At 43.0% G+C, this 15,047-nt stretch overlaps 1 protein-coding gene, 1 long non-coding RNA gene and 1 pseudogene across 3 annotated transcripts in view; 2 read left to right on the forward strand and 1 right to left on the reverse strand.

Annotated features, from left to right (window-relative positions):
• The window catches only part of CIMAP2 (ciliary microtubule associated protein 2), a 26,353-nt gene continuing 11,306 nt past the window's right edge, over positions 1-15,047 (reverse strand). Inside the window, 2 exon segments of the mRNA XM_082360089.1 lie at positions 1-3,102; positions 12,315-12,448. Coding sequence (XP_082216215.1) covers positions 3,030-3,102; positions 12,315-12,448 — 207 coding nt within the window. The 3' untranslated portion in view covers positions 1-3,029.
• LOC309613412 overlaps positions 12,472-15,047 on the forward strand; it is an 18,267-nt gene continuing 15,691 nt past the window's right edge. Inside the window, exon 1 of the long non-coding RNA XR_014235712.1 lies at positions 12,472-12,913. This is a non-coding gene — a long non-coding RNA (uncharacterized lncRNA). The remainder of the gene's footprint in view (positions 12,914-15,047) is intronic.
• LOC309612715 (charged multivesicular body protein 4b pseudogene) lies at positions 12,907-14,633 on the forward strand (annotated as a pseudogene). Its single transcript has one exon. The product of its transcript is annotated as a charged multivesicular body protein 4b pseudogene (transcript).

Raw genomic sequence — 15,047 nt, forward strand, 5'->3', positions numbered from 1 at the left:
TGGTGAAAAATCTGAAAGAGAAATGAAGGAAACACTCCCATTTACCATTGCAACAAAAAGAATAAAATACCTAGGAATAAACCTACCTAGGGAGACAAAAGACCTGTATGCAGAAAACTATAAGACACTGATGAAAGAAATTAAAGATGATACCAACATCTGGAGAGATATACCATGTTCTTGGATTAGACGAATCAGTATTGTGGAAATGACTATACTACCCAAAGCAATCTACAGAGTCAATGCAATCCCTATCAAATTACCAATGGCATTTTTTACAGAACTAGAACAAAAAATCTTAAAATTTGTATGGAGACAAAAAAGACCCCGAATAGCCAAAGCAGTCTTGAGGGAAAAAAACGGAGCTGGAGGAATCAGACTGCCTGGCTTCAGACTATACTACAAAGCTACAGTAATCAAGACAATATGGTACTGGCACAAAAGCAGAAACATAGATCAATGGAACAAGATAGAAAGCCCAGAGATAAACCCACGCACCTATGGTCAACTAATCTATGACAAAGGAGGCAAAGATATACAATGGAGAAGAGACAGTCTCTTAAATAAATGGTGCTGGGAAAACTGGACAGCTACATGTAAAAGAATGAAATTAGAACACTCCCTAACACCATACACAAAAATAAACTCAAAATGGATCAAAGACCTAAATGTAAGACCGGACACTATAAAACTCTTAGAGGAAAACATAGGAAGAACACTCTTTGACATAAATCACAGCAAGATCTTTTTTGATCCACCTCCTAGAGTAATGGAAATAAAAACAAAAATAAACAAATGGGACCTAATGAAACTTCAAAGCTTTTGCACAGCAAAGGAAACCATAAACAAGACGAAAAGACAACCCTCAGAATGGGAGAAAATATCTGCAAATGAATCAATTGACAAAGGATTAATCTGCAAAATATATAAACAGCAAGTGCAGCTCAATGTTAAAGAAACAAACAACCCAATCCAAAAATGGGCAGAAGACGTAAATAGACATTTCTCCAAAGAAGACATACAGATGGCCAAGAAGCACATGAAAAGATGCTCAACATCACTAATTATTAGAGAAATGCAAATCAAAACTACAATGAGGTATCACCTCACACCAGTTAGAATGGGCATCATCAGAAAATCTACAAACAACAAATGCTGGAGAGGGTTTGGAGAAAAGGGAACCCTCCTGCTCTGTTGGTGGGAATGTAAATTGATACAGCCACTATGGAGAACAGTATGGAGGTTCTTTAAAAAACTAAAAATAGAATTACCATATGATCCAGCAATCCCACTACTGGGTATATACCCAGAGAAAACTATAATTCAAAGAGACACATGCACCCCAATGTTCATTGCAGCACTATTTACAATAACCAGGTCATGGAAGCAACCTAAATGCCCATCGACAGATGAATGGATAAAGAAGATGTGGTACATATATACAATGGAATATTACTCAGCCATAAAAAGGAATGAAATTGAGTCATTTGTTGAGACGTGGATGGATCTAGAGACTGTCATACAGAGTGAAGTAAGTCGGAAAGAGAAAAACAAATATCGTATCTTAATGCATGTATGTGGAACCTAGAAAAATGGTACAGATGAACCGGTTTGCAGGGCAGAAGTTGAGACACAGATGTAGAGAACAGATGTATGGACACCAAGGGGGATAACCCCAGGAGGGTGGGGATGGTGGTGTGCTGAATTGGGTGATTGGGATTGACATGTATACAATGATGTGTATAAAATTGATGACTAATAAGAACTTGCTGTATAAAAAAAGTAATAATAAAAAAAAATTACTAGGATTTTGATTGGTGTTGAATCTATAGATGAATTTGAGGGAACTGACATCTCAAAAACATTGAGTCTTTTGATCCATGATTGTGGTATATCTCTCCCTTTATTTAGGTCTTCTTTAATTTCTCTCAGCAGAGAGAAATTTTATAGTTTTCACTGTACAAATCTTATACCTCTTTTGTCAAATTTATACCTAAGTATTTGATAGTTTTGATGCTATTATATATGGCATTTTCAATTTTCAATTTTTGGTTGTTCATTGCTAGTGTATAGCAATAGTTGATTTGGGTATATTGATCTTATTTCCTGAAACCTTGCAGACTTATTAGACCTACTTGCACCTAGTTTGGCTTATCAGCCTTTTTGAGGATTCAGTAGTATTTTTTTTTCAATAGACAACATGCCTGTGAATAAAGTCAGTTTTACTTCTCCCAAAACAGTCATTTTGACATGAGTGAAGAAGTAATTTCTGTAAGGCACTCATGCTCTTAAGATTGTTTGAAGTATTTTTTATCATTATGTGAGTTTTGTGGCTGAGGCTGTGAGTCTGTCTCCTCTTTTCTAAAGACAACACACTCCTGCCATCCCACCCAATCTCTCACTGCCCAAAAACAGTGAGGGCAGAAGCTCAGGACATTGTGACCAACCTGCACAGACCCACCTCTGGGCTAGACTGGCGTGCCCACGAGGTCTGACTTTGGGAGTGGAACTGTTTGTTCCCAATGGCTGCATGATTCATGGAGGTCAGCAGCCTTCTCATGGCATTTGGCCATGCTGAGCTCCCAGGAGCATCCTGGGATGGAGATGGAATATTCCCAGAGAGGGCCTACAGCCACCTTAGGATATATGCTCCACTCTCCCAACTCTCTTTGGGTTTTACTGATCAGGAATCCAAGGACTTTGGCTTTAGAATAAAAGGGGTTCCAAGAGTGTCAACCACATTCCACCCCTTTAGTCCATCTGGTGTCTGGCTCCCATGTTCATATCACTAGCTGATTCTCAGGATAATTGATCTCTCGTATCAAAAGATATCTGGCCCAGCAGACATCATGACCTCCTGGTAGACATCTCCAGCAAAAGTGATCCCACCACACCTCTCCCCTCTCCCAGGCATTCCCATGTGTCCTTTCTCCAAGACCCCCCATTCCCACTCCTACCCTCCCATCCCCAGATTTGTCTTCAGGCCTTTGGGTCCTCCGGTCACTGCAGGCTGTCCTTCATGTGCGGCTTTAAGAAATAGGATCTGAATTGTAATCCACAGTTGGAGGGCACTTCCCCTTAGTAAAAGGTGTGATTCTTTCCCTTTAAAAAGACAGAGAAAGAGAAAATGGAACTGGTCCCTTGGAAGAGAGTGAGCCCCCCATCCCTGGAGGGGCCCCCACAGGGGATGAACAGGGTGCTTCCTAGGGGATCCTACGTTGGTTGAGAGGCCAAAATTGATGACCTCTAGAGCTTTTCCAACAAAACAGCCTGGTTCTAAGGAGGAAATTCCCCTGCTATGCACCTACTTTGGCTCATCAGAGCCCCCAAATCGGTCTGTAAGAACTTCAAATACAAAATCCTAGCACGTAAAAGATCATCCCAAGAGGGAGACTGAGGGTCACAAAAAGGAGGGAACTTGCCTGAGGTCACCCTGATGGCCAGAATTCCAGCCCAGAGCCCCTGACCACAGTCTAGCGTCCCTCCCATTGCTCGGATTCTTTCCTAAGAGTGGAACCCATGAGGACTCTCTCTGGTTTCATCTCAGAAGCCATTTGGAAGGTGGCATTTCATAAGAACCCCTTGCTTTGTGTGTCCAACAGCATATACCAGCCATTATGGTGCACACATGTATGTGTTTGTTCATTGTCTGTCTTTCCCACCAAGACGTAAACTTGATGAAGGCAGGACTTTGATGTCTTTATTGATATTTCCCCTATGCCTAGACTGTTTCAGGTGCTTGAAAGGTGGTGTCCACAAATATCTGTCAAAGGAAGGAAGGCAGGAGGGAGGGCTCACAGGGTCAAAGAGGCCTTTATGATCATCTGGTGGATCTCCGTGCTTTCTGCTCTTCAGTCCTCCCCAGCCCACTGCCCCTGGCCTGGCTCAGAGCCTCAGCTCTCACCTGACACTAAGTCAGCCTCCTTGTCTCCATCCGGCCCCATCCCACTCCCCCACCCAACAATGCCACAGAGTACGTCTTTAAAACACAAGAGTGGGGCTTCCCTGGTGGCGCAGTGGTTGAGAGTCTGCCTGCCAATGCAGGGGACACGGGTTCGAGCCCTGGTCTGGGAGGATCTCACATGCCGCGGAGCAACTGGGCCCGTGAGCCACAACTACTGAGCCTGCGCGTCTGGAGCTTGTGCTCCGCAACAAGAGAGGCCGCGACACTGAGAGGCCCGCGCACCGCGATGAAGAGTGGCCCCCGCTTGCCGCAACTAGAGAAAGCCCTCGCACAGAGACGAAGACCCAATGCAGCCAAAAATAAATAAAATTAATTAATTAAAAAAAAACAAAAAAAACCCACAAGAGTTACTTCCCATTAAAACCCTTTTGAGGGTCTGGAAGAAAATATTTGCACAATACATGTCTGATAAAGGATGTATGCCTGGAATATATAAAGGACTCTCAACACTTAATAGAAGAAAACAAGTAACCACATTTTAAAATGTGCAAAAGAAGAGATATGGAGGAGGTACATGAAAAAATGCCCAACATCTTGTCATTAGAGAAATGCAAATTCAAACCACAAGGAAATACCCCTATTAGGACGGCTAAATTTGGAAGGAAAAAAAGCCTTATAATACCAAATGTTGACAAGGATGTAAAGCAATTAGATCCCACATACATTGTTGGTGGGAATAAAACCTTTTCAGAAAATAGTTTGGCAGTTTCTTATAAAGTTATACATACATTTATCAAGTGACCTAGAAATCCTACTCTAGATATTTACCAAAGAAGAACGAAAGCATATGTCTACATGAAGACCTATATGGGACTGCTTATAGCAGATTTATTCAAAATTTCCCAGACTGGAAACAACCCAAATGTCCCTCTCCTTGAAAGTGGATAAACTGTGATATATCCATTCAAGAGAACACAAGTCAGCATTAGAAAGGAAGAAACTGCTAATATAAGCAACAGTATGGATGAATCTCAAGAACACCATGCAAAATGAAAGAAACAAAATTCTACATACGGCATGATTCCATTTATATGACATTCTGGAAAAGGCAAAACTATAGGGCTGGTAATCACATCAGTAGTCACCAGGGGCTGGGGCCTACACATGGCACAAGGAAACTTTCAAGGGTGATGGTAATATCTTTTATCTTGCTTGTTTGGGTGATTAATTACATGACTATATACATTTGTCAAAACTCACAGAACTGGAAAAAAAATCTCATAGAGCTATATACCTAAGAAGGGTGAATTTTCCTGGCTGTAAGTTTTACTATTATAAATGTAACTTTTACAAAAATCTTTCTGTGGCTTCTCACAGGTCAGATAAAGTCTGAGCAGCTTAGCTTCACAATCAAGGCCTCTAAGGACTGACCTAGCCAATCCCACCTGCCTTATTCTCTGCGATTCCCCTTTACACACTCCATGCATCATCCAAATCGAACCACCTAGGGTTTTCCGGACAGGTCCTGAGCTTTTTTGCTTCCTTTCCTTTGTTCACGCGCTTTCCTTTGTCCTAATTTTTCTCCTCCCTGAAAGAAGTGAACACTTGTGGAAAGAACGCAGCTTGGAACCCTGGGGAAGGGGGACTCTGTGCTGAACTTCCTAAGAGTCCCCCTTTCCTGTTCAAGCTTCCAAATCTCCCACCAAAGCAGCATGCACAGAGGCCCAGGAGGTAAAAGGGGAGTGACCGGGTGTGAGCAGGTGGGGCGAGGACAGGAAGACTGGTCATGGTAAAGGCTATCTGGGTTCAAAGGGCCTTCTCTCCTGGTCTCATCCTCCAGAACGCTGTGGGGAAAAGAGTGGGGAGAGCGTTCTGGACATAGAAAAGTACCAGGCCCCTCCTGCCCTCATCCTTCTCACACTGCCCTGTAACTGTAGAACGGGGATTGAATGCCTTCCCCAGAAAGGTGGGAGCCACTCTGGGACAGAACTGCTGTCTGTCTGGTTCTCTTCTGCAATGTCCCAAGATGTGCCTGCCACATAGCAAGTTCTCAATTAATTTTTGAAGATTACATGCATGAATGCAGTTGCCTAGCAGCAGCTTTAGGAAATCCCTTTCTCTCTCCAAATTTCAGTTGTCTCAACTGAAAAACATTGAGAGTAATTCCTACCTTTTAACGTTATTGTATACAGTAAATACATATAAAATCATTTTGAATATTATAAATATACTCTAGTGATATAAGAATTTATTATTATTGTTATTATAAAAATGGATACTTATGATTTCAATTTCAGATTTCTGGACAAGGAATGTGACTTTAGTTTAAAATGCTAAAAAGTTAGTATGCCTACTGAAGTATTTAGGAGGAAGTATTGATGTCTGCCATTTACTTTGAAATTTATCAGATTGTAAGGTAATTAATAGATGGGTAGAAGGATGGTAATAGATAGGTGATTAATAGATTAACAGACAGAAAGATATGTCATAAAACAAGAAGAATAAAACATTAATGGTAGAATCTAAGTGATGCATATACACTGTAAAATCCTTTCTATTTTGGTGTATGTTTAAATTTTTCATTAAAAAATGTCAAGTGAAAAAACTTAGGAAAAATAAGCTTCTGCCAGATCGAACTGGAAGTTTCCTTGCATGGAGTTATCCAGACTCTGGACCATTTCATCAATTAGTGCACTGACTCATCCTTTAACAAATATGCATTGAGCTCCTTCTACACGTGCCAGCTAGACACTGGAGTTTGAGAATAGAGAAGTTCTGTCTAGTAGCGACCACAGGCATGTGAATAAATAATTGCAATATAAAGGGAAAGTGCTCCAAACTGGGAATGCACAAGAGGCATTGTCTGTAAAAATCAGGGAAGGCTTCATATTTAAGCAGAGTTGTGGAGGATAAATAGGAATTTTCCAGACAGAAACTAGGAGAAGAGTGTTTCAAGAATAGATCACAGTGTGGCCAAAGCGTGGCCTGGCTGGAGTGCAAAGTGAGCATGTCCACACGGCCAGAGGGTGGCCAGATGGAGTAAAGAGACCAGGCTGTTAGCGCCAGAAAGGTGACCAGGTGGAAAACTTGCTCCATTGGTCCATCAGCCACATTTATGAAGCACCTCCTATGTGCATAGCTCTAAATAATGGAAAGCAAAAGGCTGCCTTTCCACACAGGAGTCAAATCCCAGGCTGCCTAGCTGGAAGCCCAGAACCAGTGGTTTGGCAGGAAGAAGCAGGTGAGGCTTGAGAGCGACAGGTGAGAAAGATTAGCTGCCACTACACATTCCAGAAGGAGACTTTACAACTCTCCCACACACGCCCTCCCTTGTCTGGACTGACAACAGCAAATTGTTCAAGGCCAAGTTGTGTTCCACACCCATGGCCTCTGCAAACCTGGCCAAGGAGGAGAGGCTGAAGTACAGGATCTGAGTCAGAGCCCTGGTCCCCGCCCTGCCTGTTTGGCTGCGGGCCTCTGAGCCATTTCCATCACCCCTACCTCTGCAGGCACTCTCGTATAAGATGGGAAGACAGCCCTGACAATCGCTCTTTGCCTTTCTACAGCAGCCTCGCAGTCTGTGGACCCTACACTTTTCCATCCACACCCACACTGGGTTGTGGCCCCCCCTCTACAGCCGTAGCAGGGATTGACAATAGCACATCAACATGGAGGAGCTGTGAGGCCCCAGTGAGAGCACCTCCATCCTTCCAGACTCGATTTGTTCTTATTAATTCTTTACTCCTGCCTTAGTTTTAAATTTATTTTGATTTTTTTAAACTTCTAGAATCGAATGATTGCTTCTGTTGGTTTCAATCTTTCATATTTAATATTAAAAGCTATTAAAGCTATGAATTTTCTTCTAATGGGTGCTTTGACAATATTACATAGCTTTTGATATAGAGTTTTTATTGTAATTAATTTCTAAATGGACTGTAATTTCAAACTAGATTTTCTCTTAGACCCAAGAGCTTTTAAGAAGACTACTTACTAGTTTCCAAGTACTTGGTTTTGAGGGTTATCCTTTTATTGTTAATGTCTTGTTTTATTGTACTCTGTTTAGAAAAAGTAACCTAAAATTTTCTATGTAGGGTGTTTTTAATTTAGATATTTTAAATGAAATTTTCTTAGAAGAGTAACTTTTATAAATGTTCCATGAATATCCGAAAATAATGTGGAGTAAAACACACCTATTCAAATCCTCCAAATAATTATTTACATGTCCTTATCTGTCAAATTCTCTCTTATTAAGAATTCCCATTATGATTGTGGGAGTTTGTCACTGTTATTTTGAGTGTGTGAAGGTTCATGGTTTGTATAACTTCTTCATGGATTTCCTTGTTTACCATGATTAAATACTCATCTTTGTCCCATTTAATATTTTTGCCTTGAATTCTATTTTGCTTGGTATTTGTATTACCACTTTTTGCTGTTGTTCACATTTATCTGGTAAATCATAGCTAGATATATTCTTACATTTTATGTCTTCCCCTTTGTTGAGCTCCTATGCTAATTCATTTTTCACTTGGAGTATATCCCCCAGTAATATTTTCAGAAAAGATACATTTGGTATACATCCCAAATTCTTGTGCATCTCTATTTGCACATGAATGATAGTTTGGCTATAGAGAATTCTAGTCTCAAGTCTTTTTCTTGTTGTATAAACAGTGTTTTCTATCATTCATGTTTCAGAAGAGAGGTCCAAAACATGTCTGATTGTCTTTTATCTAGATTGTAGGTTATTTGTCTTCTTAGATCTGACATCTCCAAGATTTTTATTTTACTTTTGAAACTCAGAAATTTCACCACACTTTTAGTGGATTGAATGCATATATTAACCTCCATCCCTCCTGAAATCTAACTAAAACAGGAGTAAAGGGATACAAATTTAAAATCATACACCCACAAGAACAGAAAGAATAGAAGCAGCAGCAGTAAGAGGGAATATTTAGGAAGTTGAAAAGCAGATGGAAGAATGGTAACTATGTTAGCATACCCAAGAAAGCTAAATCCTAAGACAGAAGAAGTTAAAGCTAAGAATTCCCTCACTCCAAAAGACTGAGGAATTGGCAGCACTAGGTACCTCTGGAATTGGGAGTGCACCAAAACAAGGATATGGATTGAATGTCTGTGTAATAACAACTTCCCTCTCCACTCTCTGCAGCCAGATGAATACCCTTCATGAATGAAGATTGCAGAATTTATTCTCTGGAGACAGAGAGGTTCTCTGTACAGGATGATACCAGACAGACTTGATGTCACGAGTATCCTATTTAAAACAGGGAATCAAATGGGAGTTTGATCACTAAATATTGAGACCTCTAAGTTCTTCTCCCCCATGTAAAGTTCTGGCAGCCAGGTTTACATCTCTCAGAAGAGCTTTCTCCAGCCAAGGCCAAGAGAAAAAGATCTAACAGCACTGACACTGAAATTCCCCCAGTGAAAACACTCAGCTTGGTCATGCTATGGTGAACCAATGATCAACAAGTGCCCCAGAGTCTCTAGTAGGATTTTCAATTGGACATGAGTGCACTGTCAAGGATCACCAGATATTTGAGGAAAATCTCTGATATGGAAGATTGAGACCAAAACAAACACATGAAAAAAAAAAATTGAAACAGAAGGAGACTGTCAGGCAAACTTGTCTTAATAATATCTTCAAAGGATAAGAAAGCATTGTATCCATGAAATATGAGCATGTTGTTACTAAAAGGAACATTCAGAAAACAAAAATAACTCTTAGAAATTAAAATATGAACTCAGAAATACAAAACTCAGTGAACAAATGAGAGAACATTTCTCGTCACCTGAAAATGGTCAGCAGCGCAGCAATACTCAGGGTAGAACCAAGCACAGAACAGGTCTTTCAAATGAATCAATCAATGAAAGAGCATATAAGGAAATCCTTCTTCCCAACTTATGACCTACCTTCTGTGCCTCGTGGCAAAGTCCTCCTGACCCAAGAGCCCAATTGAGTTGGGCCTTCATGATCAATGAACCTGAGCCCCAGCGAGAATCATGCACCAGCCTGACCATCAGACACCCCCAGGCACCTGATGGTTGGCTTCCATTCAGTAGCATTCATAAGCCTTAATTATGCCCGGCCATGTCCTGTAGGGTATAAAGTATTTCCCTTTTACAGATGGGAAAACTGAGGTCTGGAATACAAAGGGTGACTCTTGGCTAGAGATGGGTCCACAAGAACCCATAATTGTGTAGTCTGCCTCAAGAGTTCTTGTCCTTTATTTATTTGTTTTTTTCAAATTATAAAAATAATATATGTTTACTTTGAAAAATTCAAGCATTTCAGAAATAAAACAAGGTAGAATGCAAAAGACCCCCCAGGTGTAACCATAGTCAACAGTCTGGGGCCTAGTCCTCCATACTGTGTTGTCTATGCATGTGGCAATGCATTTTTTAATGGGATTTTTAGTCTCCTATTTTTTAATATTCATATGTATTTACTCTTTCAGACAAAGTTTATAATAAATGTATTCAATTCCCCCTTCCAACCCCCTTACAATTTGATTAAAAATGGCACTAAATGTGTACATCAATGGGGAGAATTACTATTTTTCCAATATTGAGCTTTTCCATCCATGAACATGGTATTTGCCCTAGTTATTCAGGCCTTCTTTAACATCTTTTAGTAAAGGTTTATATTTTTCTTCATTTATGCCTTGAATATACTTGATTAAGTTTATCCCAATGCATTGTATTGTGTAGCTCATAAGAATGGAATCTTTTTCTTTTTCTCAATTAAGTTCTCTATTTGTTGTGGTTGCAGTATCAAAGGAAACTATTTACACACTTTATTGCACTTGCTTCCTTACTTTGCAGTGTTAAAATGAACTCTCGGGACTTCCCTGGTGGCGCAGTGGTTAAGAATCTGCCTGCCAATGGAGGGGACATGGGTTTGATCCTTGGTCTGGGAAGATCCCACATGCCGTGGAGCAACTAAGCCCATACGCCACAACTACTGAAGCCCACGCTCTAGAGCCTGCAAGCCACAACTACTGAAGCCCGCGTGCCTAGAGCCTGTGCTCTGCAATAAGAGAAGCCATCACAATGAGAAGTCCATGCACTGCAACGAAGAGTAACCCCTGCTCACCACAACTAGAGAAAGCCCGCGTGCAGCAACGAAGACCCAACGCAGCCAAAAATTTTTTTTAAAGAAATAAGGGAAAAGAGATAAGAAAACTAGAGCATCAAATCAGAATGTCTACCATTCATCTAAAAAATAGAGAGAACACAGAAGGGAGGGAATCACTAAAGACAAAAACACAAAAAATTTTCCCAGAATAGAAGGTCCTGAGTTTCCATAAGGAAGGAACCCATTAAGTACCCAAAGCAGTGGATGAAAATAGCCTCACAGTAGACCCATCATCAAGAAATTTCAGTACACAAGGGACAGAGAGAAGATTCTAAAAGCTTCCAGAGAGGAAGGTGCAAGTTGCATACAAAGGACAGGAAACCAAGATGGCATTGAAATTCTTAACAACCATGCTTAAAAGTCGAAGGCAATGGAGCAAAGCCTTCAAAATTCCCAGGGAAAATTATTTCCAACTAATATTTTATTTCCAGCCAAACTATTGATCAGCTGTGCAGAGAGGAAGAAGAATCTTTTTCAGGCATGCAGTCTATCAAAAATGTCACCTCCCATTACCCTTTCTAAGGAATCCACCAAAACAAGAGGGTCAATCAAGAAAGAAGACACAGGTCTACTTTGATAAAAATATTTAAAAGCTGGTTTTAAATATTTAGATCTGGACCTCATGCTCTCACCAGAATTTCTGATGACAGAATGACAGAATTTCCAATTCTAAAGTGCATGTTTATTCATATTTTAACATTTCTGAAGCTGAGATTATACGGCAATTGATGGTATCTTAGGTCAATAAGACATCGCGGCAGCTAACATCTGCAAGCTGTTTTACAGTTAGCCACAGTATTCCATGCACTTTTTTCTTTAGGCTTCACAACTTCCTGAGGTGAGTTTTACCAACCCCGTTTTCAACACCAAGAAACAGATCCCATGTGGTGACGCCATGCAAGGCAATCCTAGACTGTGTGGGTTGTGGGTGGAGGAGTTAGCCTCGATGGAGTTCCTTTTCTCCTTACCACCAACTTTAGACAGAATATTCCATTTGGGTCTCCACAGTCCCCCGCTCGTTGACAGCTGAGGGAAGTGAGGCTCAGAGAGGTTAAGCGATGTGCCCCACCTCACCCAGCCAGTAAGCGTCAGAGCCAGGATCTGAACTCTTTGCACTGCCACAGCTGTTTGGCTGGCACTAGGGGCGGCAGCTGTGCTCCCATGGGAACCAAGCACAAGATGCTGGAGCCCCCAGCCCAGCCCAGAGTAAGCCCCTCTGTGCCCTTGCCCCTCTGCTGGAGCTCCAGCGGCACTCACTGCATGAGCCTGTCCCGGGCCGGGTCCGAGAGGTAGCGCTTGGATCCACCCATGAACAGGGACCGGTATCGCTGCCTATGGTCCTTTGTCTCCATCAGCTGGGTGTTGAGGTAGCAACCCAAACCCACGGGGTTCTGCACCAGGGAGAAGAGGCAGGACATTAGCAAGCTGGATGCCTGGCTTGGAAACTTGATCTCAGGCCTCTTCCCCTCCCTCTAGGCTCCTCCTTACTCCATCTGTTACACAATGAATCGTGTTCCCCAAAGAGAGGTGCAAGTCCTAATCCCCAGGACCTCAGACTGTGAGCTTATTTGGAAATAGCTGCAGATGTAATCAGTTACGATGAGCTCATACCGGAGTAGGGTGGGTCCTTAATCCAATGTGACTAGTGTCCTCATAAGCAGAGACATACAGGGGGAAGATGGCCATACAACATGGAGGCAGAGGTTGGAGTGATGCACTTACAAGCCAAGGAGTTCCAAAGATTGCCAGCCACCACCAGCAGCTAGAAAGAGGCCAGGAAGGATCCTCCCCTACAGGCTTCAGAGGAAATGCGGTTTTGTCGATACCTGGATTTCAGACTTCTGGCTCCCAGAACTGTGAGAGGATAAATTTCTGTTGTTTTAAGCCATCTAGTCTGTGATACTTTGTTATGGCAGCTTTAGGAAATTAATACACCATCCCACCCAGAAACCTGGGTTATAGGTACAAGAAGCGCCAGTGGAGAGGTTCAGAGAGGAGATGTAGTCTGTCCAGGGTGACTAGTGAGGGCAGGAGAATGGCAGGACGGGAACCTGCCATTTGTACAGAATCTGTCCCAAGGTCAGACTGGGTCCCCAAGCGAAGACCCTCTCCCCTGGAGGAGGTGCAGGCTGGTGGTGAGAAAAGGAAGAATGTGGGGACCTGACCGTCTGGACCTCACAAGAACCGAGCAGGGCAGGAGGTGTGGGCACACTGGGGGCCAAGACATCGCTCGGGAGACAAGGAGGTGGAGTGGAAGACGGAGAGCTGGGGTGTGGGCCTGCGGGATGGGGCAGGGGGAGCTTAGTAGGAAGGCAGGTTCCAAGCAAGATGTCCCCAGGGAAACCAGGAGAAAGTCACAGCTTAAAAATACACAGCTGTTCAGGAGGCCTGCGGCGGCTGGGAGTGGCAGGGCGGGGAGTGGGCAGCGCAGGCTGGCACGTCCAGCAGCAGCAGTGTCGGTGTTCGGGAAGCTGTTCGGGGCTGGAGGGGGTAAAGCCGGCAAGGGCGGCCCGACCCCCCCGGGAGGCCATCCAGAGGCTTTGGAACACAGAGGAGATGCTAAGTAAGAAGCAAGAATTCCTGGAGAAGAAGATAGAGCAGGAGCTGACGGCCGCCAAGAAGCACGACACCAAAATCAAGCGTGCTGCCCTCCAGGCACTGAAGTGCAAGAAGAGGTATGGAAAGCAGTTGGTACAGATCAACGGCACACTGTCAACCATCGAGTTCCAGCGAGAGGCCCTGGAGAATGCCAATACCAACACCGAGGTGCTCAAGAACGTGGGCTACGCCACCAAGGCCATGAAGGCTGCCCACGACAACATGGACGTCGATAAAGCTGATGAGTTAATGCAGGACATTGCTGACCAGCAGGAACTTGCAGAAGAAACTTCAACAGCTATTTCAAAATCTGTAGGGTTTGGAGAAGAGTTTGACGAGGATGGCAGAATTAGAAGAACTAGAACAGGAGGAACTAGACAGTATGCTGGAAATCAGTGGACCGGAAACAGTCCCTCTACCAAATGTTCCCTCTGTATCTCTACTATCAAAACCCACCAAGAAGAAGGAAGAGGAAGACGATGACATGAAGGAATTGGAGACCTGGGCTGGATCCACTTAACCGGTCCAGCGCGAGCTGGGCCCAGTCTGATGGCCTGCGCGGCGGGCAGGCGCGTGCGTGTGCAGGGCAGGCAGGTTCCATCACTCTCGAATCTTCCTCCAAAGCAGTAGGGCAGCATCACTGCTCACTCTGCATAGCATGGTCTGCACCCAGCGGGACAGGCAAGGGGCGGGGGAGGTGCCTGCTGTTTATAATGTTGAATTTCTGTAGAATAAACTGTATTTGCAAATCCAACATTGAGCTTCTGGACTAACGCTAACTCCACTGCTGAACCTCAATGGATAGGGTCGACTGTTTGCAGTTGAAATGATCTGAAAATGTAGCCTCTGTCCTTTTAAGTCAGCTGACTTGTCACACATCTCTTTGTAAGACTTGTACGGTACTGGCAGGAGTTGTTTTTTAAAAGCCATAAGCTTTTCCTTGTCCTTAGCTGTAATAATGCATCTGATTTTGGTTTCCTCGAGAGCTGTATTTCTGTCCATCGCCTGTGTACTGGCCCCTGTGTTTCCCACTCTGGCCCACTCCTCACTCCCACTCCCCTGGTCTTTTTGGAGTTTGTGACACTGATTTGAAACAGATGGTGTTCTCTTGAGAGAGTGTGAGATTGTTAGAGTTAAATCCCAGCTATATATTTTTCTAACGTAGCTCTAAGGTCCTTGTTGCTGTTTGCAATAACTGATAGACAACTCATACATTTATAATCAGATGGAACTATGGTTTGCACTGTCTATTAAATATCTCAATTAATTTAAAAAAAAACAGCTGTTCAAAACCAGGCAAAACTAACCTGCACTACTGGAAGTCAGGAGAGGAACCACCTGATGGGGAGGGAGGTTGGGGGCGTGGCCCTGGGGTGCTGGAAACGTGCCCTT

The sequence above is a fragment of the Balaenoptera borealis genome (assembly GCF_965194805.1).
Source record: "Balaenoptera borealis genome assembly, chromosome: 1".
In the NCBI taxonomy this organism is placed as follows: Eukaryota; Metazoa; Chordata; class Mammalia; order Artiodactyla; family Balaenopteridae; genus Balaenoptera; species Balaenoptera borealis.